Source organism: Phoxinus phoxinus (assembly GCF_949152265.1).
Source record: "Phoxinus phoxinus genome assembly, chromosome: 17".
In the NCBI taxonomy this organism is placed as follows: domain Eukaryota; kingdom Metazoa; phylum Chordata; class Actinopteri; order Cypriniformes; family Leuciscidae; genus Phoxinus; species Phoxinus phoxinus.
In genome coordinates this window covers 13,354,830-13,382,502 of record NC_136892.1, presented here as the reverse complement: position 1 = coordinate 13,382,502, position 27,673 = coordinate 13,354,830, and the positions used below count along the sequence as shown (strand labels likewise).

Sequence of the window (27,673 nt, the reverse complement as noted above, 5' to 3'; positions counted from 1 at the left end):
GTTAATAACTAATGATCGTTGCGATGGAAGTAAATCAATCAAAACTAACTTTAGCTGGACAATAACTTTATTCTAGTGCTGCTGTAAAGCCAAAACTATCTCTGTTACTTTAGTTTCCTATTATCACTGTAAAGCTGTTTTGATACAATCTATATTGTTAAAAGCGCTATATAAATGAAAGTGACTTGACTTAATTGAACTGAGACCACTTAATATATATCTCAACAAGTGCTGAGTCCACCTACTTCATTAACTGCTCAAAACATAGTGTAAACTGAAACTTCCACGGTATAGCTCTTAAAATGGCAACAAAATGACCCCTCTTTTAATGTTACATTTGGTGCTATAACAACTAATTTATCAAATGTTTATTTTTATTTCCTATAATACATTGACTTATATCTAAATATGTTACAATTTAAAAGTGAATCCACATTGATCTTAAGGGGGCATCTTACCCCAAAATCTGTAAATACTACAAAATAAATATTATGGCAAAGGTGTAAAAATAAAAGTATTTGATAAAGATGCTTCATAATTGTTCCTGAATTTATTTTAATATATCTCTTCTGTTTTTTGTTGTTGTTTTTTTCCAAAATTTTGAAAATGATATCATATGATATAGAATATAGATACTATTTTGTGGGATTCCGCAACAGATTTTGACTGATGTTTGCTCTCGAATACAATCTCTTGTGCTTGTGTAAGCACAAATCAGCAGTAAATGAAATCAGCAGTAGCTATATTGAGCGAAATCTCTCATGACTCATTCACTTCTGATACCTTGTTAAAAGGCTTGACAGCATTAAAAAAGATATGAGTGAAGTTCCACAGCTTATGATGTCTCTATTGACATTTCTGCTTGATAATGGGGTTCCTTTAATGAAACCTGACCCGATCACAGTGACTTCTGTTTATGTAATGACTTCGTGGAGTACAGCAGCAGGCAGGGCTAAACTTACTACCAGACAGTTTACTAATGTCTCCCTTAGAGATCCACCCAGACGTCTCCCTATGGACCTTTAGCAAAATGTCTTTTATGCAGATGTAGTTCTGTACTGTAACTAAATATAAGCTGCATTGTGGGAATTAAAGACTTCAGGAATAACGAAAATGGACAGTATTACCACAGTGAGTCAGATAAACGGAGACTCAAAACAGGAGAAAAGTGATGATGCTCAGTCAACATCGAGTTCACAAGTTGTTTGTGGAGAATGTCGAAAGAAACTTTGGAGTTTGTTACCAGTGAATTATAAAGAAGAAATTGTAGAGCAGGTGAAACTGGCTGGACCAGTGGTAAGTTTGAATAGTGTGAATTGATTTATTAAGTTGATTTCAAACTTTGCTTATATAGCACTCATAACCAAATATCGTGATGATTTTATTCACTGTTGATTGACAATAGAAAAAGAATAATGGACACCTTTGATTTTGTAGAGAACATGAATATGAATCTTTAAAAGATTTCTGGCAGACGGGTTGATATTTGACCTATAATTATTAACTAACTTTCTGAGACTCCTGATTAAAAATAATTTAAAAAAAACAGGAAGGTTGCACCAAACCGTAGTTGAATGTCTCTTAATATGTTTAGTTTAGCAGAATAATCTAAAATAATTAATTGTCAACTTCTTAGTTCTTTAGTCAGGTTTATCTCAAGAATATTGTACATGACAAATCAAACATACAAAATTAGTGGAAATGTCTTGTGGCTTTTATCGGATCCTGAAAACCTTTCCCCTTTTTTGCAGTTGATATCTCAGCTGATGTTCTTTCTGATCAGCTTCATCAGCACTGTGTTCTGTGGACACTTGGGGAAAACTGAACTGGCCGCTGTCGCTCTGGCTATTGCTGTGAGTTCACAAAATAACTTCATTATAGCGGCATTCATTAAAACACCCATCGCCTTTATAAAATTTTGCTCCCTTTTTCTCACAGGTTATTAATGTGTCTGGCATCTCCATCGGATTTGGATTGGCATATGCATGTGATACACTCATCTCTCAGGTATGATAGTCAATGTTCAGTAATGTGAGTGTCATTTGTGCTCAGATGTCATTTGAAGTGAATTGTGTCCTGCAGACGTTTGGGGGTAATAATCTGAAGCGGGTGGGTGTGATACTGCAGAGAGGGATTCTCATCCTCCTGTTGGCCTGTTTCCCCTGCTGGGCGATTCTCATCAACACAGAGTCGATCCTGCTGGCTGTTTGGCAGAGTCCCAGTGTGGCCAGGTCTGACACATTCAACACACATTAAGTTATGGTTCTGTTTAGCAAAACTTACTTGAATCTGCTGATAAAATCTATTGTCAACATATTGTGATAGAAGTAAATGATGTAAGTATTGTGAATTAACATTGTGGCATGTGGCAGTCACATGGGACCTTAAGTCAGTGTCTGTAGAGTTCCTTTAGTCCCTTGGAACAGGTGTCCAGGCATGCTGTGGTGTTCACAGATGCCTCTGCCACCGGCTAGGGTGCCACGTACAACGGGCATGCAGTGTCAGGGGTGTGGACGGGCCCCCAACTGCATTGGTACATCAACTGGCTTGAGTTGCTAGCAGTACATCTCGCTCTGAGCCGCCTAAACAGGACGCTACAAGGCAGGGACGTGCTGGTCCGTACGGATAATACAGCAACCGTTCCGTACGTTAACTGACAAGGTGGTCTACGCTCCCGTCGCATGTCGCAACTCGCTCGCCATCTCCTCCTTTGTAGTCAGAAACATCTGAGGTCACTTCGAGCCATGTATGTCCCCGGTGTGCTCAACCTTGTGGCCGTTCGAGCTGTCACAAGCTTTGGAGATTTAGAGAATGGCAAATATGCGTTTCCCCCAGTGAGCCTACTTGCACAGACCCTGTGCAAAGTCAGGGAGGACGAGGAGCAGGTCCTTCTGGTAGCTCTCTATTGGCCCACACGGACCTGGTTCCCAGAACAAATTTTCCTCGTGACAGTCCCTCCATGGCCCATTCCTCTGAGGAAAGACCTTTTGACTCAGAGACGGGTCCTCTGGAAACTCCATATGTGGTCCCTGGATGTGACGCGAAGGTTCTAGGTGACTTACCCCCATAGGTACTTAACACCATCACTCCAGCGTGGTCGTGGTCTACGATACGTGCGTTTCGACAAGTGGTTTTCTTCTCGCCGAGAGGACTCCCGAAGATGTTCGATTGGCTGTCTCCCTCCACCCTCAAAGTACATGCTGCCGCTATTTCAGCATATCACGATCACATAGATGGTAAAACAGCAGGAAAGCACGACCTGGTCGTCAGGTTCCTTAGGGGGTGAGACGGTTAAACCCTCCTCGACCCCCCCCCCCCCCCTTCATACCCTCTTGGGATTTTTCCCTGGTGCTCCGAGCACTCCAGGATGCTCCCTTTGAGCCTTTGCAATCAGCAGACTTAAAGCTTCTCTCCATGAAGACTTTGCTACTGGTTGCACTGGCCTCTATCAAGAGGATAGGGGACCCGCAGGCATTTTCGGTCGACAAATCGTGCCTAGAGTCCGGGCCTGGTGACAACCATGTTGTACTGAGACCCCAGCTTGGCAATGTGCCCAAGGTTCCTACCACTCCCTTCAGGGACCAGGTGAACCTGCAAGCGCTGGCCCTGGAGGAGGCAGACCCAGCCCTGGCTTTGCTCTGTCCTCTCCGCTCTCTGCGTCTGTACGTGGACAGAACTCAAAATCTCAGGACCTCAGACCAGCTCTTTGTCTGTTACGGAGGCCAGCAAAGGCTGTCTCCAAGAAGAGGATGGGCCATTGGATAGTGGATGCCATCGCCTTGACTGACCAAGCACAAGGTGTGCCCTGCCCGCTCAGGTTGCATGCTCACTCCACGAGAGGCGTTGCATCCTCCTGGGCGGTGGCACCCGGCGCCTCGCTAACAGATATCTATAGAGCTGGGGGCCGGACACCTAACACTTTCGCTAGATATTTACAGGCCACGTGTAGATCCGGTCTCCTCCCATGTTCTCACCTTAAACCGGTAGAAGCACTGAGAGACCCGGCTCTGTCAGCTTGCTGCACCCTACTGTGCACCCTTGTTGCTCCAGAGTGAAAAACCTGTTGAGTCCTCCAACACCCTCGTCCCGGACGTGGCGGAGCGTCCGGCTCCATGCCTTTATCTGTTGAATCCTTGATAACTGGGTCTAGACTGGTTCCCATATGTGTATTTCATCCACAGCTGCTCCTAAACGGAAGCCTGTGTCTTTCCCTTGGGCTAAGTCACTAGTGTTCATATGCAGTACAACCTTCGGATTAGTCCATATGTATATCTCCTCATAACTCCTTAGGGGAAGAATGTGGGTTCCGCAGCATTCTCCTTCCTAACAGAATGCCCACCACACACCAGCTTACTGGTGGAGAGGAGACAGTGATGAAGCCAATCAGTATATATATATGATGATGATTAGGAGGCCATGATGGACAGAGGCCACTGGGCAAATTTGGCCAGGATTACAGGTTACACCCCTACTCTTTCGAAAGACATACTGGGATTTTTTTTGTGACCACAGAGAGTCAGGACCTCAGTTTAACGTCTCATCCGAAGGACGGTGCTCTTTGACAGTATAGTGTCCCTGTCACTATACTGGGGCATTAGGAACCACACAGACCACAGGGTGAGCACCCCCTGCTGGCCTCACAAACACCTCTTCCAGCAGCAACCTGCTTTTCCCAGAAGGTCTCCCATCCAAGTACTAACCAGGCTCAGCCCTGCTTAACTTCAGTGGGCAACCAGTCTTGGGCTACAGGGTGATATGGCTGCTGGCCTTATATAAAGACACCTGTCCTTCAGTGTATACATTTGTATGCATCAGTGAAAAATATTCCTTTACTTATCCACCTTATTCCTGACGATCTCAATGCGTTTTGAATTATGGGTGGCATTTCCGGTTTGGGGAACTTCCATTCAAAAAGGCTGAAACTAATCATTTCGAATTCTAAGTTTGCCCAACAAATAAAGCTTATCTGTTAGTTTGACTGGATGAGCTGTCAATTTCCCTTCATGGTTTATTTTCAGGCATCATGAGAATAACATTACACTTGGTATTTTAACGTGACATGTTTTCCCTGCTTTCTTTTCCTCGTGATCATTTTCTTTTTTCCCTTTGCAATCCGCTGTAAAGTATGAAAAAGGACAACACTGCACATTGATGGTCTGTTTTCCGAATTTAATTTACGATATATTCCATTAATAATTCACTGGAATGCGCAAATAATCTCTCTCGTTATTCTCATCAAATCCTCACGTCTCTTTCCAGGTTTGTTTTCACAGGTAAATGCAATTTATAATCTGTCAAAATGACGGAAATCATTTTGAAATAGTTTCACGTAATGCTGAAGTTAATGGACATTTTTTGATTAAGGCAACATAAGTTACAGATATATTACAGTGATATTTAACCAAAGACTCACGCTTTTGGGGTTATTTGGTCAGTTGAAAGTACCTTGTTGATGCTTTTACACTTTTAAATTTCCTTTTAATGTTCGATGTTTGAACGGTGAGTAGATTAACGTCGTCTTATGGTGACACTTTCTTAAATTGTGTTCATAGAGCGAGCCTTTTCACTGATTGTTTACAGCTTACCGGAAGTTTCACCCATAATTCGCGCAAAGCGTCATGGGGCGCAGGAATAGTGTGGATAAAGAAAATGCCAACTGTACAATGGAAAACCTATGCATCAGGGAACATAGGTTGCATTGCACACATACTTCTATGCAAAATATAGCTCATCCCATATCTCTCCTCAGCACACATGTACAACATACTCTGACTTAACAAAATACAAATTATTATGAAAATTAATAAAGAAATATAATACTAAAAATTACATTAAACAGTAAAACTTTAGTCTTCAGTCCTTCCATTGTAACAGTCAGTTCCACACGTCACTCCACCAGTGGCCCCCTGATGAAGAGATAGTGAGGAAAATGAAAAGTAGACCAAAGAAAGATAGACAACAAAATAAACAGACAATGGAAACATAAGGAAAACAGAAAGGGAAAAACACAAAGAAAATCAAAACAAACAAATAACTCCAACCCATGTTGTGTGCCGCATACTACAGGTATGTGTCACTTAACGTCTATGTGTATGGTGGTCAAGGCCAAGAATAGGCAGGACAGGTTGTGAACCAATAACAAAATGTATTTTCTCCAAACAAATAGGACCAAAAATAATATACAGGGGCAGATACCAATGATAATATTTACAACACAATATACACTTTATCCTAACATAATACAATCAACTACTCAAAGCACAATAAACTACAAACTACAAACAAACAAAACAAAAAGATGAACTGAACAAAATATATTAAAGGATCCTCCTCCGAATCGGATCATGATGGTACAGTTAAATTTCCTCTGGAACAGTATAAATTGGGAAACTGAAGCACCGCCTCCCCCTTTTGTCTGCTGCCACATGGAATGCGGCCGTACTAGGACTCAGGTAAAGTTAAACAGCAAAAAGAGATGTAAGAAGAGTGCACCCTTCTATAAATTCAATATTTTAATAAACTGTTAACTCATTAACTTGTCCTGTGTTTTCTTATAAGGGGATTTAAATAAAGTAATAACCCATAATAAAGGTATTTAAATAAAGTTACCATATTAAGTTCAACTTAATAACCAACTTAAACCAATGGTAGAGGCCAAAATATATGAGGTGGGCTATGCACCCGTCACAGTATGCATTTAAAACAAACCCCAATTATCTTAGAAAGGAACAATTTATAATTAATACATTTTTGCTAATACCTCGACTCATCCAGTTCCTAGACAAAATAACAAACTAAAATAAATGTTGATGTTAAAGATTCCTATCCCTTGGGGTGTAAATCGGTAAACGGGTGTTTCATTGTTTGTGGGGTTGTGTTTTGAAAGTGTAGCATGTATAAAATCTCCTATTTCACTCTCCCATTCTCGGTTTTATCAGTATGTTTCATAAACCAAGAACAACCAATAACCTTCTCTAATCAATGTCAATGGAAATGATTCCTCCACTAAAACAGTCCCACTCTATTTAAATGGTCTGTTCAACAACCTCACATGACTGTAACGAACAGAATGTAATATTATATTCATTACAATAACCCAAAATCTTAAAATGTAAATCTTTAACTCTCAAATAAGACTCTTAGGATAATCTAAAATAAGTAATGCTAGGAACATTTCTAAAGTTAACTTTAGTTTGAATGCTGAAATCATTTATCCCCTGTTATCCAGACTTATCTTGTATTGGCAAAAGCGGTCTTCATCTTTAGACAACACCATGTCTTGGAATTGTCCTATTGCATGTCTAATTATCTACAAAAGTGAAAACTATGGTAGAAACATATTAATTCAATATCACACAGCCATCACTGATTCAAGTATTCACTGGAATGCTGAATCTCAAACTTCTATACAATTTTGTCTATAAGGCAACCAACATCATCTTTCTGATATAAATTAATAAGCTTTGTTATGGTCTTCACATGATGAAAAGACCCTCATGGTCTCAGCTAGTTCTTGAAAACTATTAACATCAGCTCTTTTGTAAATCTGGGTGTTGTCCCCTGGCATAGTTGGTGTTACACCCCTGGTGTTGTCCCCTGGTGGTTGTGGAGAGAGATGGCGCCTGTGTTTTGGTCGGCTTGCCGTCAGCTCCTACCTGCCCGTATGTTATTGTGTCTGTTTGTGTTCCTCCTGTTGTCTCTCTGGCATTACGCCGATGCCCTAAGGACTTATGATCGATCTATTCTGTTACACATCCAACATTCTTTAGAGCTACAGTCCGTTGGGCGTCTCGGCCCTTACTACAGATGCCATCCGACGTTCATTAACTCTCCCGCGGACTGCGTTCGCCAGCTCTCCTGCTGCATTTGTCACCGCAAGAAGCGGCGCAGGAAGCGAGGAAATCGCGGCGGTGTTCGAGTGCGGATCAGGGGGTTTGTGAACGTCTCCCGTACTCAACCATCACTTCGCCGGCCCTACATCCCCTTTGCAAGAAGCGGAGGCCTTTACCTGGCTCGTCGATCATGGGACTTGAGATATTCCTGTCATCTCTCCATTTTTCCAGCTCAGTCAATGACGCCTGATTGCCCTGCAGCTCCACCAAGACTGCGCGTCCGAAGCGGCGGTGTGAACTTCCGGAACATTCGCCCATTACAACGCTCTCAACTTCCACAGCACTTGGATTACCTTGCTGCTAAGGTGGCGCTACTGAACTGCAGGTCTGTGTCAAACAAAACCTTTATTTTAAACGACTTTTTTATTCAGCGAGACCTGGACATGTTGTTTTTAACGGAGACATGGATTGGTTCCGGCGCTGGTGAGTCATCTGTCTTTGGTGAACTTTGCCCCACAAACTGTTCATTCATAAGCACTCCGAGGAGTTCAGAAAGAGGAGGTGGAGTGGCTTTAATTTTTAAAAATCGAATTAAGGTACAAACACTTTCTGCTGGGAGCTTTTCCTCCTTTGAAGTACAATGCGTAAAAATTGAATCTGCTGCCTCACCATTGATATGCGCACTTGTTTACAGGCCCCCCAAACCAAATAATAATTTTATAAAATAATTCTCAGATTTTCTGTCGCATTATGCATCTTCGTATGACCGTTTGTTGATTTTGGGTGATTTTAATATTCATGTATGTTGCCCAGGTAAACCCTTGGTTAGTGAGTTCTGCCATGTAATGGAGTCCTTTGGCCTCCTTCAGCACATAAATCAGGCGACCCATGTGCATGGGCACACACTTGATTTGATTTTATCCCATGGGTTTTCCATTGATAACATAAGCATTGAGAAGGCATTTATCTCTGACCATGTGCCTATTTTGTTTAATGTTAAATTATTTAACCCACTGTATACAGCCAGAACTTCCGGTCACTACTCTCGTCATATTAACCCTTTTACTGCAAATAAGTTTTCTGAACGTTTCCTGGGAAATGATATCACTGCCTCTATTACCAACCATGACCACCTCTTGAGCCCTGATGAGCTAATATCCTCTTTTAACACATCTTGCTCAGCTATACTTGAAACTGTGGCACCTCTTAAATTCAGACGCCCTAATTTTAAATCTCAACAGTGGCTTGATGATTCCACCCGTCATCTCAGGCAGGTTTGTCGAAGAGCTGAGCGTAAGTGGAAAAAGGATCACCTCTCAGTCTCTCTAGAAATATTCAGAAATTCCATGGTTAATTTCCAAGCTGCAGCTAAAAAAGCCAGGACTAAGTACTTCTCTGACATTATAAGCAAACATTCCCATCGCCCTAGAATTTTATTTAATACCATAAATTCAATTCTTAACCCTGAAGTCTCCTCAGAGGTTGAGGCATCCACCAATACCTGTGAAGAGTTCTTGAAGTTTTTCACTGAGAAAATTCACCACATCAGAACACAATTTATTCCTGTTGTATCTGAAGCACCATTACATGTCCCCATTACTACAGCAACTTTTGACCAATTTCAAGCAGTTTCCCACACTGAACTGTGGGACATTGTAAAGCATATGAAACCATCAACAGCCCCACATGATCCTATCCCTTCACAGATTATTAAAGATGCTTTTGCTGCTATTGGTCCCTCCATTCAATTTATTCTTAACTCCTGCTTTGCCACCGGCACCGTTCCTTCATGTTTCAAGCATGCGGTTGTCCAGCCTATGCTAAAGAAACATAATCTGGATGTAAAATGTCATACAAATTTCCGGCCTATCTCTAAACTGCCATTTATTTCTAAAATTTTGGAGAAGGTGGTTTTAACTCAGCTGCTTCCATACCTTAACTCAACAGAGATTCTAGAGCCATTTCAATCTGGGTTCACAGCCCATCACAGTACTGAGACAGCCCTGTTAAAGGTGACAAATGACTTGTTGCTCGCTCTTGACTCAGGTGATAATGCCATTTTGGTCCTGTTAGATCTTAGTGCTGCATTCGACACTGTAGACCACGGTATATTACTAGAACGTCTCGAACAATGGGTTGGCATTAAGGGTATAGCTCTTAACTTATTTCACTCTTACCTCCACCAAAGATCTTTTTCTGTATCTATAGGCCAGTATTCTTCATCTTCTGCACCTGCGTCTTATGGTGTCCCTCAGGGATCCATTCTGGGTCCAGTACTTTTCTGTCTCTACATGCTCCCTCTAGGTAATATCATCCGAAAATTCAATATTTCATTCCATTTCTATGCAGATGACTCCCAACTGTACATCCCACTCAAATCTGACAAATCCATGCAGCAACTTCTAGACTGTTTGAAAGAAATTAAAATCTGGATGGCTAACAATTTCCTACAGTTAAATGACAACAAAACTGAGGTTATTGTCTTTGGCCCTTCAAAGTCAAAAAACTCGATCCCTGTCAACTTTGGCTCCCTTGCCCCCTATGTTAAATCACATGCACGTAACCTGGGTGTGATTTTAGACTCCCATCTTAACCTGCACAAACAAATATCATCTGTTGTAAAGGCTAGCTTTTATCAATTAAGAATAATTTCCAAACTTAAGTCTGTCTTGTCATACAATGATCTGGAAAAAGTCATCCATGCTTTTATAACCTCCCGCCTAGATTATTGTAACTCTCTTTACTTTGGTCTCCCTCTAACACTGGTCGCACGGCTTCAGATGGTCCAAAATGCAGCGGCTAGGCTGCTCACGAATACAAAAAAACGTGAACACATTACACCTGTTCTAGCCTCCTTGCACTGGCTTCCAATCCAATCTAGGATACAATTTAAAATACTGTTGATGGTTTTTAAAGCTCTTCACGCTCTGGCCCCCAGCTACATAGCTGGTATTATTCATCCACATGTAGCCCCCAGGTCCCTTAGATCCTCTAGCCAAGGTCTCCTTCATGTTCCTCGGTCCCGGCTTAAGCAAAAAGGTGACAGAGCCTTTTCTGTTGCTGGCCCTCAGCTGTGGAACCAACTGCCACCTGAGATTAGAAATGCCCCATCAATCACAATTTTTAAAACTAAGCTCAAAACTCACCTGTTTACATTGGCCTTCCCTGTGTTTTAACTGTCTTACCTTGCTATGTCTGTAAGTAATTGTTTTCCTCTTGATTTTAGCTTAAATTACTGATTGAAAGTGTAATTACTTATTGTATTTGTATTTTTTACTTTTATTATTCAGTGGCTACTGCGCTATGTACAGCACTTTGGTCAGCGCGAGCTGTGTTTAAATGTGCTATAAAAATAAATTTTACTTACTTACTTACTTACTATAGTTGCATTGCGTTATGGACACTTGTCACATGAAAAACAAGCCATCCAAGGAATGCGGTTTCTGGTGATCAGGCAAGGAGGAGCTCACATTTTTGGGCAGACTGCTGTAATCCTCAATGATGCTGTTGGCCTAGCAAACATCCGCTCAACCGCACACATCTTACATCTAACACCTTCATTCAGGATAGGTGCCTATAGTGGCAGTAACTTAGGTTGCTTAGGTTGTCCTCCGCTTGGCCAAAAGAGGGTCTTACCCGTCTTTAAGGAAATCACTGCATGCACACTAGGAACCGCTCTTTTCCCTTACAAGATGTTTGACAGGTATTTTCTGGAGCTCAGGGACTTGCATTCAAGAGCCTTCAGAGCCATTTGGAATGCCTAATAGTGTCAAAACATAAAAGCAGTATTTAAACAGTAAAATCCATTTCACATCTAGCGGCAATGTAGCAATGCTGAGTTTAAACTCAGTGAATTTAGTTATTACAACCGTCCATTCAGTGTAATGTTCTGTTACATCAATAACCGGAGTCATCAACCCTGTACATGGTGGAGAAAAATAAGTAACTGGTCATGGGATAAACTCATTAAAATGGTCACTTCTGTCATTTAAGGTCTGTATGTTATTTTTTTAAACCTTTAACTACCAATTGCTCTGTATCATTTCTTTTAACGTCTATAATTTCCAACTGAGACGCTGTGCCTCACTATAAATAGCTTGTTATCACTTATGACACAGGCTCAAATAGCAGCATCTAGCTGACTTTGAATGAGAGAGTCCAGAATGCCTCAGACTGGTAACTCAGAAATTACATGTTTTCAAATAAACATCTTTGTTTATATTTGCCCTTTTTTCAATATTTTTATATATTGATTTGCATTGACTATATATATAGACGATATTTTTTGCAACTCAAATGCTTTTGAAGTCTTATCTCTAAGTTAAATCAGCTTGTACTTCTCAATTAACTATAAAAACTATTGTTATAAATCTTTCTTTAAAAGAAATTCCTTAACTTCAATCGTATTAACTTATTTTTATCTCTTGTTCTTTTTCAGACAAAAACTAAAATTTTTGTCACGTTAAACAATGATCTACTCTCAAACACACATTTACACCAGAAATGTATTTTTAAAAACTTAGCTTGCTTCTGTTTCTCTTCAAATACCAAATATATTGTTTTGCTATACAATTACTTGTATTATTTGCCACTCTCTCTCTCTCTCTCTCTCTCTCTCTGTGTGTGTGTGTGTGTGTGTGTGTGTGTGTGTGTGTGTGTGTGTGTGTGTGTGTGTGTGTGTGTGTGTGTGTGTGTGTGTGTGTGTGTGTGTGTGTGTGTGTGTGTGTGTGTGTGTGTGTGTGTGTGTGTGTGTGTGTGTGTGTGTGTGTGTGTGTGTGTGTGTGTGTGTGTGTGTGTGTGTGTGTGTGTGTGTGTGTGTGTGTGTGTGTGTGTGTGTGTGTGTGTGTGTGTGTGTGTGTGTGTGTGTGTGTGTGTGTGTGTGTGTGTGTGTGTGTGTGTGTGTGTGTGTGTGTGTGCGTGCGTGCGTGCGTGCGTGCGTGCGTGCGTGCGTGCGTGCGTGCGTGCGTGCGTGCGTGCGTGCGTGCGTGCGTGCGTGCGTGCGTGCGTGCGTGCGTGCGTGCGTGCGTGCGTGTGTGTGTGGAATGGGTTGCTTCACTCTCCCTTCTCTAAACACTTTAGGAACTCGAGGAAAAGACAAAGTTAACCCTTATAATTTCAGTTGTCTTTTTTGTTTTTCTAAAATTCTGTTTTTACTCAGATCAATATCTTTTTTGTTTTTCAGTTTATCTCAGATCAGTTTCTTTCTTTTTTTCAGTTTATCTCAGATCAGTTTCCTCAGTTTCACTGTCAAAATCAGAATGCACATGATTCTAGCTCCTATAATTCCATTGATACCCTTCTAAAAGTTTTAGGGTTCTTCTATATAGCACTACCTTAGAGCACAGACCACTTACTTTAAACCGCTTTAATCACTGCTTGTCACACTTGTCAGTGTGTTTAAATGTTTTAGTTTATTCTACCCTTTTTCTCTGCAGACTCGCCACATCTAAACAGTCTCCCAGTCATGATCAAGCTAATTGTAAATGCCTTATAGATAATTCTCACACTGATCAAGCTAAGTGCTAAATCGCCTTAAATTCTCCCAATATTTGACTAAATGGTCTTTTTTCAAAAAAATAGATCAATTTCAACCCCAGCATTGTTCAAATGTATTTTAGAGATTCACTGATCAAAGCAAATGAAATAAGCCAAAGTAAATTGAATTACTTAATTTAATTCTTTTTTTTTTTTTTACAATGTTTGACACAAACATTCATTGGCAACACAACTCGTACTTTAAATAACACCGTTCTTTTAAGCAGTTTCTGTCAATGTCTCTAATCATCAGGCAGACTTATAACAATTTTTTTTTTTTTTAAGTCTTAACTGAAATGATTGAGACAAAGTATTTAGTACTTTTCCTGGGTGCTGAGAAATGTGTAAAAATAAACTGGGAAGGAATTGAAGAAATGTTTGAAGGAAGACTTAGACGATGGAAATGGTTACTACCTAAAATGACATACAGGGGGCGTGCACTTATAATTAATAATCTGGTGGTGTCAACTCTGTGGTATCGGTTGACACAGGGGGGCAGTGTTTCGGAAGACACTGAAGCATCCCCGGGCGCCGCCATTGGCTAGCGGACCCCCACCTGCTGTTAGCATTCCATTGACTCCCATTCATTTTGGCGTCACTTTGACAGCGAATAACTTTACATCTGAGGCGTTTAAAGACACCGTTTGTCCATTGTTTATTTCTAAAGAAACACGAAAATGTATAAAAGGCTCCATTACCTTGTATCTTACGTTATGGCCCCGTAGAAGCAGTTTTTGTAAAAATAGGCTAACGATTGCGTCATACCCGCGCGACTCTGTCGCACAAGTCGAAAAATTACCGTATGGACAGGCAGAGAAGCTCGCAAGCAATCGGGAGGACGTGGAGGCATAAAGTCAAGGGAGAAGCCCACAGAGAGTGATAAAGTTGCTCCCGCTGCTAGCTCATGGACAGCTAATGCTCACGCTCTCCGTCTCTGCGAGATTCGGAAGGGAATGATTCAGATTTCTCTCGGCACAGCTACTAGAAGACCTACAGGTTGCTCACGTCACATCTACGTCGTCAAGCTCAGTTTGAGCCTGCGCAGGAAGTGAGTGCTTCTAATTGACTTCATTTCTCTCCGTTGAAACCTATGGGGTCGCTGTGTCCAGTTTATATACTGTCTATGGGTTGACATCACTCGAGGCACCCATGGGACTGTTATCCAAACTACAACCATTAAAGGTCCCATGACATGAAATTTTCACTTTTTGAGGTTTTTTAACATTAACCCTTTCACTCGTAAGTTTAAAATATTCTAACTGACCCCCCAGCATGAGTTTTTCAAGGTGACCGTTATTTAGAACCTGTCACTTTATCGTTTCCATGGTGACGCGTCATTGCTTGTCACGGGACACAGCGCACAACACAGCGCTGAATGAATGATGATCTGCTTTTATGTAATTTTCTCTTTTTGATTCAAAATATTCAAAAATATGTTAGATATAGCATGAAACACAGATATTCCGATTGTCAAATATGTGCATGTGGATGTGTTTGGTTGTTTAAACACTTTTATAACGATCGCGTTAGTTGAGCTGTATGCGCGATGGGACACCGGTGTACGATCACCGGTGTGATCGTACGTGCGAAAGGGTTAATATGAGTTCCCCTAGCCTGTATATGGTCTCCAAGTTTCTAGAAATTTAAATCGGTGTAAATCAAGCTTTTTCTATCTTTCTCTGCCTTTGAGAAAGTGGAAGCTCAAACGGGCTGATCTTGAATCTCCTCCTTATGACGTCAGAAGGAGGAAATGTTACCTCCCCTTTCTCTGCTTTGCCAGCCCAGAGAATATTTCCAGTCCATGAGAAAATGAGCTAGGAAGCAGGAACGCGTGCGCACGATTTTAGTTTGTCCACGGGAGATATCATGGCTTTTGAGCGAGCGAAGCATAATAATTGCTCAATAATTGGATGTACAAATGAACACCGAAGCCTTTTTTTAGTTCCTTCATCCAAGCCCCAGAAGAACCAGTGGATTCATTTCATTTTCTCTGGAAATGCGCCGACACAACTCCCCAAAGTTTTGCATGTCTGCGGCAAACATTTCACCGACGACTGTTTCCTCAACTTGGGCCAATACAGAGCTGGCCTCGACGAACGTCTGAAAAGAAATCGATCGAGCTAACGTTACCAAGCAACACTTTCTGAAGTGTAATTGTTCAAGTTCAGACAGGTAATCTTTCTCTCAAAATCGTTCAATACTGCTGTTTATGCCTCAGTAAGTCAAGCCAGTGACTAAAATATCAACTTCACATTGTTTCTATTAGTAGGATGAAAATAATCGTATTTAAATTGTGAATAAATTATATACAGAAAGCCATCAAAGAACAATCTTTCCACACAGCGCGATCGAGATAAGATCTTCATTCTCGCGATCAACAACAGACTGTCATCTGCTTGCGCAATGCTCATCACGGCAACATTTTATGTGATGGGAATCGATCTAAATACTTCAAAAACTTCTGACGATTTGTTAATCTCGATAGCTGTAATAGTAAAAACGTATAATAGCTGTAGTAAAAGTATTCGAGAGAGTTTTAGATGTGATGCGTAGCTATTTCATATGCAAGCATGTCAGCCAATCACAGCAGTGGCCGGTTACACTGAATCTCACAGCAGACACGCCCCTTCAAACAGAGCGTTCAAATCAGAGGCTAAAATTGGGCTAGGAAAAGTGCCTTTTGTTTCTAAATTATGACTATTTTTTATCTAAAAACCATACTAACATTATAAAATAATATAATAACCCCATGTCATGGGACCTTTAATTGTTGATTTTTTTCTGGAACCTTCAAAATGGACGGGGATAGACCTGCTGTGACCCGCTCCTGCAGGAACTCAAGCACTGTACCAACCGGGCAGTTAACTGGGTCCAACTGACGGTCACTACATCATGAAGTGAAAACTCTCAACTTCAAGGTATAAAATTTCCTTGTGAAGGAAGCTCTGGAATGTAGAATGGTCTCTACAACGAAGGTTGAGAGACCATTCCCTATGAGCTGGGCCCCCTCAGAGGCCAAGCCCACAGGTTCCACAGTTCTGGGCGGGGATGAACAATCGAGCCCCCTGCTTGGGACAGAAGGTCCCGGGAGCAGAGCATTCGGGGGAAATGCATACAAAAGTAGTCTCTGCCTCGTAGCGTCCTTCTAGGATCACCCCCATGAGAGAGGCATCTGTCATTAGCATCTTGCGATGACAAAGAGCTCCCGACACGGGACCCTGGGACAAGAACCAAGGTTTCTTCCACATAACCATGGCACGTAAGCATCGTCAGGGAAACCTCAGGGAAAACCCTTTGGTCCTGAGCCACCACTGCAGGGGTCTCATGTACAACAGTCCAAAGGGTATCACGTTGGACGCTGCTGCCATCAGACCCAACCGGCTCTGAAACTGTTTGACAGTCAGTGACTGGCCTAGCTTTATTCTTTTCACAGCTGAAAGGATAGACTCTATGCGTGCCAGCAGTATCAACATTGAGTCCCGCACCACGCCTAGAAAAGTGGTCCTCTGTAGTGGAGAAGACACACTCTTTTTGGCGTTTAGCTGTAACCCCAACTCTTTCATGTGGGCGAGAACGACATCTCGATACCGAACCGCCAACTGATGCGACTGAGCCAGAATCAACCAATCGTCGATGTAGTTCATGATGCGAATACCCTGCAGGCAGGGCAGAGGTGCCAGAGCTGCATCTACGCATTTCGTGAAAGTGCGGGGTGATAGTGCTAGGCCGAATGGAAGAACTCAATATTGGTGAGCTTTTCCCTGAAAGCGAACCTCATGAACTTCCTGTGATATGGAAGGATGGATATATGGAAGTACGCATCCTTGAGATCTATCGCAACAAACCAGTCCTCGGATCTGATCTGTGGTACGATTTGTCTCAGTGTTAACATTTAGAAATTTAGTTGCATGACAGACTCGTTTAGCACTCGAAAATCCAAAATAGAACGCAACCCCCCATCCTTCTTTGAAACTATGAAATACCGCCTGTAGAACTCAGTTTCCCTGTTGGAGGGAGGTACATATTATATGGCCTCATTCTCCAACAGGGTTTCCACTTCTTGTTCCATTACCAGAACCTGCTCAGGGCCCACCACGGTGGATAGGACCCCCATAAACCTGGGCGGGCAGACCCGAACTGTATTTGATATCCTTTTTCTATCGTCTGTAGGACCCAACGAGAAACATTTGGCAGTAGCTTCCACGCTGCCAAAAATTCTACTAGTGGTACCAACCTCTCTTTTTGTTGTGCAATCAGCCCGACGCCCTGTAACGGTGAACCGGCAGTGAACGACCGAACTGACTGCTCTGGAGCCCTCCTCTGAAGCCTTTCTTGGCAGAAAGGTCCCCTGAAGGCACCGAAGGGAAACGGGCACCGTATAATGAGGTGTTGACTGCCCTCATTGGCCTGAGCCCTCGGGCATCAGGACCTCTTCCCCACTGCCTTCTTAAGGCGGGCGTACACGGTGCGAGTTCGGACACTCGGGAGGTCGTGAGATATTGCACACGTTACGAGTCAGTTAAACTGATAATCGCGTCAAAGCAGCTGGTACACGGCACGACTGTCCTCCTGCACGAATTTTATCCCGAGCTGGCGGTTAAACACAGTCTCTGTGAGAGCTTTCAATGTTTCAGGCAATAGCTTCAGATAGAAAAATGACAGAAATGTGTGTGCAAATGCAGATACTGTAACAGTAGCCATTCCGTTCAACATAAAAACATGAGAGAGAGAGAGAGAGAGAGAGAGAGAGAGAGTGTGTGTGTGTGTGTGTGTGTGTGACAGTGTATGCGCACGCTGTGTGGTTGCTGCCACTGAGGTATAGCCCCATCGATCTAGCCTGTGAGGCGGTTGTGTATGATTTGGCAATAGGGGACAGATACGCTGGTGAAAATCGGGCCGACTCCCCGAATTTTTTAAACATGTTTAAAAATGATCGGGAGGTCGGGGAGGTGCTCATAACGTGCTCGGCTCGGCTCGTAATTCCTCTCACACGCTGCGAGCCGCGACCATGCGAGCATCACCGATTTGCACTCGATTTCTCCCGAGTGAAAAAATAATCTGCGAGCTCGTAAAACAGCAAAAAATCGCACCGTGTACGCCCGCCTTTAGAGACAATGACGGCCCTCAGATCTGTCTTGCCCTTCGAAGACTGCGGGTGAGAGCGCCCTCCCTGTCCCCAGCCTTTCTGTGGGGGAGCACGAGAGGCAGCGCTCTGCTTCTGGGTGGCACAGTATGAAGAGCTGGCTTTTGAAGTTTGGGGCTGCTCCCGCTCAGCAGCCCCGGATACATGAGAGTGACAGGGGAGGAGCTTCTGGAAAGCAGCCGCCTGTTTGGCTGCCTCCTGAAACCTCTCGACGACTGAATTTACTGTGTCGCCGAAGAGCGCAGAAGGTGATGGGGCGCATCCATAAGAAAATGATTGTCCTTTTCGTTTATATTACTCAGATTGAGCCACAGATGCCTCTCAGTGGCCACCAGGGCTGCCATAGAGTGGCCGATGGATTTAGCCGTCTCCTTGGTGGCCCTGAGAGATAAATCTGTGGCTCGACGTAGTTCGCAAACTACGTCAGGCCCAATTCCCCCGCCCTCATCCATGTCTCCTAACAATTCAGCTTGGTAGGCCTGCAGCAGCGACATTATGTGAAGGCATGCTGCAGCCTGACTAGCACCTGATTAAGCTTTACCGACTAGTTATGATGTGTTTCTGGCTGGCTTAGTAATGTCAGGGCTTTTAGGGAATATGCCGCTTCGGGTGAGAGATAGCTCGCAAGCATCTCTTCCACTTTTGGCATCTCCCCATAACCGTGTTCTTTATAGTTAGATATAGAGGAATAATTGGGTGGCAGTGGCTCAGTGGTTCATGTAGGTTGTCTACAAACCGGAAGGTTGGTGGTTCTATTCCCGGTTCCACCTGACCAAGTGTCGATGTGTCCATGAGCAAGACATATAACCCCAGCTGCTCCCGACGAGCTGGATGGCGCCTTGCATGGCTGACACCGCCGTCGGTGTATGCATGGGTGAATGTGAAGCAATATGTCAAGCACTTTGGTGGCCAATGTTAAATGTTAAAGAGCTATATAAATAAAGTCCATTTACCATTGGATGTTTGTGCACTCTACACTCTATATGAAACTGGTTTCTCCCACGATCTCGACACATCTGTGTGGAAAAAAACGGTAGTGTTAAGGTTGTGACCGGGAAGGTTAGAAAGCGTTCGTCCAGTTTACTTTTGAAACGAACGTCCTGTTTATCTGCTGGCCAGTCAATACTCAATCTTTCAACCTGTCACAACCTCAACCAGCTCTACAAATGCATGAGACTGAGGTGGCGAGAATCTCTTGCATCGACACGGACAACGTCCAGTTCCTCAGAACTAGATAGTTGCAGTGTCTGTGCCTCAATCGGGGAGGAAGGAACCACAACGCGTGCTTCCAAACCCTGAGAGAAGGCACTGGATCTATCAGGTGAAGGCAGAGATAAGGCTGGGCCCGTCTCTAACCCCGCTGATAGATCCATTTGAGAACCCCATGTCTGTGATCGCCGCTGTGCCTCGGCAGCAGAACACCAGGCGGGATCGGAGTGTCCGCATTGGAAGCACATCACAGTGCTCACAGCCAGCACCCTAGAGTGCTGACTGTGCATGCTCCACACCCAAACAAGCTACACAAAGAATGTGTGTGTCCCCACCTGTTAAATAATGTGGGCAGGGGTGCACACACATCCTGAACTGCGGCTTGCTCGTCATGACTTGGAAGATTGGTTAAAAAAAATTAGGAGAAGTGTTTATCACAATGAATTTTATATTTGGTCTTAAATATATTGCTGCAAACAGGAAGAATATTTCTTTGATAAATTGTATAGTGGGTGAAACAAAGTTTGCAATATGGTTGACAAGAAAGCGGAAATTAAAAGGTGAATATTCAGTGGTCACTGATTTGAATTTTAAAGCCCTAATAACAGCAATATAATAATAGAGCAGACTTTGTTTATAATAAAATAACAAATAATTTAATGGTTTTTAATTAAATTTGGGGAATTGGAAACATTTTGTGTAGAGTTGATGAAGAGGAACATTTAATTTTTCTTTTGTAATTTTTTTTCTTTTAATTTCTTTTTTTTTTTTCTTAATGGTTTTTAATTTGGCGTAAACATTTGTAAATGGGTTATAATAAAAAAAAGAGTTGAAATTGTAAAATAAAAATAATGTGTTAATAAAGGAATGTAAAAATTATTTCTCTCTCTCTCAACAGTCTGGCACAACTCTATGTAATAATATTCATGCCTGCTCTGCCTGTGAGTGACATTAAACATTACATGTATTTACTGTCTGTAACTATTCAGTGAGTAACTATACAGAAAAAATAAATATTCTATGTAATAACTTTAGAAATTTATATTTTTTCAGGCTACCTTTATGTATCAGCTGCAGGCAAGGTATCTTCAAAATCAGGTAAACCCAATCAATGTGTCCATTATTATTTTGTCTGAGCTTATTGTTCATAAATAGCATATACAAGGGTCTGTTTTTGATTGTATATTTGTTTAGGGTATTATTTGGCCTCAGGTCATCACAGGAGTAGCAGGGAACATCCTCAACGCTTTAATAAACTACATCTTCCTTCATCTGCTAGATCTTGGTGTGGCGTAAGAAGCTGTCTAGATTCTGTTTATCACATTTCATGGATCTTATGTTGTGTCCCAAATGGCATACTATACGCTTTGCACTTATACAATGCACAATGTACTCTACCATCTAGTGTATGAAGTTTATAATGTGATTGTCATCCAGCTTTGGAGTCTGATAGACAAAATGTAAGGAAAGCTGTGACAATTGAGTGCATGAAGTGTCCAACATTCTACAATATATTTTTGTCCCTGGTTAATTAAGTGCATCATCCGGATCGGTCTGAAAACACTACTTGCACTATTTATACAAAATGGCATGAATTGCATAAGCATGCATATTGGGACACACCTTTAGTTTGTAATTTTTGTAAAGAACCCAAGGCTTAAAAATAAATAAAGGTCCAAATGACTCCATGGAGTTCTTTTTCTTACTAACAGTGGATCTGCTGCTGCAAACACCATTTCCCAGTATTCATTGGCTGTGTTTCTCTATGTCTACATCCGCTGGAAGGGCTTGCATGAAGCCACCTGGGATGGTGAGTGTCTATCTACGTCAACACCAGAACCCTTGGTTTTCAAAAGGGTGTACTGTTTATATTCTGAGACACAAAGACTTGTGATGTAACACAATTACATTAAAACATTCAAGGAAGGAAGTATTTTCACTCAAAGCTATTTTTAGATGAATCAGAAGATTATTGCATAGTTTAAAATTGGACATGGATGTTGCTTGAATATTTCCAATGAATGTTACTATAATTTAATCTTTTTGATTCCATGAATTAAACAACTTTTCTTTTTTTGAAAATTGTTAGCATAGTATAATTATTTAAAAGATGATTACATCACTCACAGGAGCAATATGTAACATGTCCTGGTGCAAAGCATGCTGTTCTCTTTATTAATATGTGACCAGAAAGTAGTTTACTATGTGACTCTTTAAGATAGTGCGGAGGAGAGTTCACTGAAATGTTTCGATGAGTCATGGTTAATTTTATAACATACTGCCTTCATAGATAGTCAATGTTGAAACCATCAAATCTTTCTTGCTGATCTCCATCTCTGTCTCACATTAGGCTGGTCTCGTGAATGTCTGCAGGAATGGGGCGCCTTCATTCGCTTGGCTTTTCCCAGCATGCTCATGCTTTGTGTGGAGTGGTGGACACTTGAGATTGGTGGATTCCTGGCGGGTTTGCAAACTTCCTGTGTTTTTATGCAGTTCAGTTTGCCTTGTGACATGAATATATTTGTTATCTTCATATAATTTGTCATATAGGGCTCATCAGTGAGGCCGAACTGGGAGCCCAGTCTGTTGTGTTTGAGCTGTGCACTATTGCATATATGGTAGGTTTACAAAGGTCATTCGGTCCACGGTAGACAAGATAGAGCAGAGCAAAACAAAACACCAGTCACGAATTAGATGTCTAAAACAAGAATTAAAAAAATAATAATTTTGGATGAGCCTGAGTTTGTTGCCTAGCCCTGTTTGAACCGCGAGAGATGTCAAAGCTTACGCTACTCCTACATCCTACATCGTCAAGTGTTAAAGGAGAACTCCGGTCAATTTTAACATTGAGCTAATTTTTTTGTAAATTTGGAGTGCTGTCAATACAAAGAACAACGACAAAAATCAGTGTTGCCTACACCGTGTTATCCTCTTTTTAAAATTTGCACCCTGTTGACTTGAATGGGGCAAGTTTTAAACCTGCTTTTAGCCTCTTAACATCCTTGATGTGTCATACAAGTGTCCAGCCATGTTAGATGATTCCTTCAGAGTGAACACGGTGAATCTGACTGCATTAGATGTGAAAGATATGAATAAAAATTATGTTATTTCAGCCAGCGCAAATACCTGTATTTACATCCTGTTTTCGGTCGAAGTCCAAAGTAGTCGATTGTCGAGTTCACGCGCATTGGTTTAGTTACCTATGATCACGCGCGTGAACTCGACAATCGACTACTTTGGACTTGCCCCATTCAAGTCAATAGGGTGCAAATTTTAAAAAGAGGATAACGCGGTGTAGGCAACGCCGATTTTTGTCGTTGTTCTCTGTATTGACAGCACTCCAAATTTACAAAAAAGCTCAATGTTAAAATTGACCGGAGTTCTCCTTTAAGCCCCGATCACAACTGGAGGTTCGAAAACGCGAGGCGCACAGCACTGGCCCATCACACAGAACGAGCAGTGTTGATAGGGTTTGCCACGAGTTGCTAGGCAACCACCGAAACCGCTGTCATGTCAGTCAAGTTAACGTCAAATCAGCTTTTTATTTACTTTCTGTTAACATTGTGGTAGTTACAGTCAGTGAAGTCGTTAGCTCCAACTTCGCTTTCATCACTACAACTGAAGGCCCGCCTCTCCCTTCATTCGATTGGACAGTGGAAAAAAACGCGAGGCGCAGCGTGCGCATAAACCGCGCTCACTCCCATAGGAAAACAGTTGAAAAAAGGCGCCTCTCACAGCAAAAAAAAACGTGTCAGGTGTGATCGGGACCTTACTCTTGGCGTAAGTCGACTTGCGTAGGTCTGCCGGAAGCTGGTTATTTTAATATAACTCCAATTGTATTCGTCTGAAAGAAGAATGTCATATACCGGTACACCTAGGATGGCTTTAGGGTGACTAAATCATTGTAATTTTCATTTTTCGATTAACTAACCCTTTAAACGTAAAATGGCTCCAGCAACAACATCTGTGATAAATTATATTTCAAACCTTTGGTCAAAGTAGACCAATTAGCTTGAGCACAAGTCATTGTTTTCTTTTTGTCATTCAGTTTCCACTGGGATTTGGAGTGGCAGCCAGTGTGAGGGTGGGAAATGCTCTTGGAGCTGGAAACACTGAACAAGCCAAGCTGTCCGCCAAAGTGTCTTTAGTCTGTGGACGTATGTGATCTATTCATCAACAGCTTTGCTATAAGATGCCTAATAGCTTCTAAAAATATTTGCAATGCATTATTAATTATAAAAATCTCATGTATGACTGTTATATTATTATTGTACAGTTGTGATATTTGGTTTCCCTGGTGTTTTTATTTTTCTAGTACTTGTTTCTTGTGTGGTTGCAACCATTATTGGAAGTACCAAAGATATTATTGGATACATATTCACCACAGAAAAGTAAGTACCTACCTACAAATGTAGATCAACTTTGCTAAAAACAAAGCAATAAAACATTGTAGATTGGGAATCTGGTAGTTACAAAGATTCACTTATCGAATGGGAGAAACTGCAACGTGCAGTATGGCAGCTCTAGTAAAGAATGGAAAATAAAACAGTATAAATATTAATCGTATTATAATTGCATTGGGTGCATGTAAACATGTATGTTGAAACTTTAAAGTCATTAACATCTGATCTGTGTACTGAACTCTCACTCTCACACAGGGAAATTGTGTTCAGAGTATCAGAGGTCATGATCATGTATGGCTTCTTTCATCTATTTGATGCCATTTCGGTAAGAGTTTTTATTTTTAACTAAAATCTACATTTAAAAAAAAAATCATCATTGATAATTTTCCAATACAAATATCTGAACGTTTGTAAATATACAATTACTTTGAGAAGCAAAATTTAATATACATATATCTATTAACCCACTGTTATACTGGTTTTTTTTTTTCTGTTTTTTTTAAGCATAAATCTAATGATATTTTGTGAATGTTTTTTAATATGTTGGTGAAAAGCAAAACAAAAATATATTTTTATACCTTTTTTCTATAGTTTAAATAAACTGAAAAAGATAAGAGAAAAACAAGTGTGTGGTTATATGTTGATGTCTGTGAGGTGCTTATAGTCTTTCAGATCACTTCAGATATTGTGGATGTCTGACAATGTCCTCTTGATAATATTCAAACTAAGGTTTGTTTTTCTGTCTGAAGGGCATTACAGGTGGCATTGTCAGAGGTGCAGGAAAGCAGCTGCTAGGTGCTCTCTGTAACATTGTGGGATATTATTTTGTGGGATTCCCAATAGGAGTGTCACTGATGTTTGGTCTCGGCATGGGCATAGTTGGTAGGTGACTTGCAAACATGTGGTGAAATGGAAACATTCTCAGCAGCTTTGCTGAAATAACCTAAACACTTTTGTTGCCACTTTTGACCAATAAAATGTTTGGTTTTTTTCAAAACTTGTTGCCAACATTTTGCCAAGTGAACTAAAAAAATTGACATGATTCAAAAATACTAAGTGGTCTTATAAAAGTAAAAAAAAAAAAAAAAAAAAAAGTCTCTGTAAACCAAAATAGTGCATTCATTTCATTTAGAAAAAAACATTCAGTCACGTTTTACCACCTATAGAACAAGTGTGACCCAAATGTTAGAAGACACCAGAGGGTTAAACTCAAGTGCTGAGCAAGTCTATCAATCTTCTCACGTCTTTTCTTTCTGTTGTTAGGTCTGTGGATTGGGTTTTTTGGGTGTCTCTTCATACAGTCTTTTTTCTTCATCATCCTCATTTGCAAACTGGACTGGAAAAAGGCGACTCAAGAGGTGGGACATGTTTCCTCATCCATAGTCTATTTGTACATATGATTATTTTATTCTTTATCTTCTTATTTTCAGGCCTTGATCAGAGCAGGTGTTCAAGCCCCTGAGACCAAAGATGAATCTTACGCTATGGAAAATAAGGGCTGCACAGAAGGTACTTTCTGTCTGTGGTATCTGATGACCTTAATGATGAACAAAAAAACATGTTTCTGTCATCATGAATTTTACCTTATGTTGACCGATTATTGTACAGATGTGCCAGAAGAGCCCCATCACACTGAAGAAGGCCAGACAGATGCAAGCACAGACCTGGAAGGACTCAGTAAAGGAGAAGGAGGAGGAATAACAGACGCTGGCACAAAGGTCACAGTTGGGGCGGTATTGACCACCAAACAGCTGGTTGTTCGTCGAGGACTAGCGGTTTTCTTCATGCTGCTTATACTAGCTGGTGGGATTGTGTTAAATGAGGTGCTCACTGGATTTCTCAAAGGAGCACAATAAATTCAGAGCTTTGTCTTCAATACAAATTTTAAAAGATCCACCAGTGCTTATGCAAACTTAATAATATTTGAGAGGTAGATGATTGCTTTATTATTATTATTTTTTTATTCATAGTAGAAGTTCTCTGATATTAGTAGTGTTAATTGTATCACACTGGCATTGTGAAAGTTTTATTGAATTTCAAGAATAAAATAAGCGACAAGCTGTAACGGTTACTTGACATGTATTTTTTATTTATTGTCAGTATTGCTGTTGTTAGTATGGTGCATAAAAGTATATTTACATGTCACTAAGGACCTCTTTTTTATTTTATTTTTTATTTTTTTATGAGCATATAGGGACAGTAACCACTTTTAAAAAAAATGTTGGGTTAATCTTGAATTAAACCAAAATTAATAATTCCTTTGGAATAACACATTTCCAAATTACTACAATAATTGTTAAATTTTATCTCACAAATAATTTTCTTTTTCTTCTCACAATTGCAAGTTTATATCTCACAATTGTCACAATGCCCAAGCCAGCAGTGATTTAACAGAAAATAGAGTATTTTATTTTAACAAGTGACTTATGGGAATCCTAGTATTTACTGCAGTGTACTAATATAATATTTTATATTATAAAATAATGCTATATAATTTTAATATAAAAGATAATATTTTCAGTTTGCTTGCGAGATTCAGTACTAAAATGTTAATGTTTAAGTGAAAGTTGTCTTAGACTACATCTTCATAAAATAAAAATGTTTTCAAAAATATTTGCATATTTAAACGTTAAAAGCATGTGATAATGTACAACACCTTAACATATGCTAATTTTAAACGTTTTGTTGACACTTTATGATGTAATTTATATAATGTACAAATTATGACTTTTAAATTAAGTGATATGAGATCATTTAGCAAAATTTGCTATGCAGAAACAGATTTCCACATTTCTCAGCTTGTTTTTTACCATGCGGGCATGTGTTTCAGATTATTATGAATAAGCCACAAAGGATAGCCATCTGACAACTTTTTATTTTTTATTTTTTTTTACGAAAACAACAGATCAATAATTTTGACAGGAAAGTGGCGATAAATACAGGGAGAGTGAATGATGGAGATCCAGAGCAGATGACTGGAGTAGACACTGTGCTGCTGGTTAATGTTTCATCATCCACTGACTTCTGTCACCATTTAGTTTTAAATGTAAATATTAATATTTGTGATCATGGGTCAAGAAGCCCACCAAATCCCCACCTAAATAGAGATTATTCAGTTTGTGATAAAAAATGATTAAATCCTGCTATTACAATTGTACTAATAGAATTTGTAATGTTTGCAAGTAGTTTCAAAAGCCTCAAATGGACTTTATTTGTCCAGTGTACCCTGTACTGTTCCAGCTGTCCACCTACACAAAACCTTGAATTCTTACTCCCGCCCCGTTAGACTCAATACCCGCCATACTAATCTAGAACAAGGCCTCAACCTGCAAAAAGTAATTAATGGTTATTAAATTATTCAAACCTTTTTGTAGTTATATCAATGATGACAATTAATAAGATCTTGAAATCATCACAAACATATTTCTGTACCATTTTAAATATATAATATTACAGTATACAAACTAAATGAGATAATCTTAATGATCCGTCATTGATGCTTAAATGAACAATGTTCATCAACAGGTCACTTTCAGAACCCACCATACAAC

At 40.7% G+C, this 27,673-nt stretch overlaps 1 protein-coding gene across 1 annotated transcript; it reads left to right on the top strand.

Annotated features, from left to right (window-relative positions):
* Window positions 1-818: 818 nt before the first annotated feature.
* On the top strand, window positions 819-26,295 carry LOC306984228 (multidrug and toxin extrusion protein 1-like). The gene is made up of 17 exons (XM_079585394.1): window positions 819-1,296; window positions 1,752-1,853; window positions 1,939-2,007; window positions 2,083-2,231; window positions 20,618-20,660; window positions 20,773-20,817; window positions 20,914-21,011; window positions 21,432-21,529; window positions 22,070-22,183; window positions 22,270-22,337; window positions 23,768-23,876; window positions 24,035-24,110; window positions 24,378-24,447; window positions 24,872-25,004; window positions 25,386-25,480; window positions 25,553-25,631; window positions 25,731-26,295. Exons 1-17 carry the CDS (start codon window positions 1,114-1,116, stop codon window positions 25,976-25,978), a joined length of 1,779 nt encoding a protein of 592 aa, XP_079441520.1. The 5' UTR covers window positions 819-1,113; the 3' UTR covers window positions 25,979-26,295.
* Window positions 26,296-27,673: the final 1,378 nt, after the last annotated feature.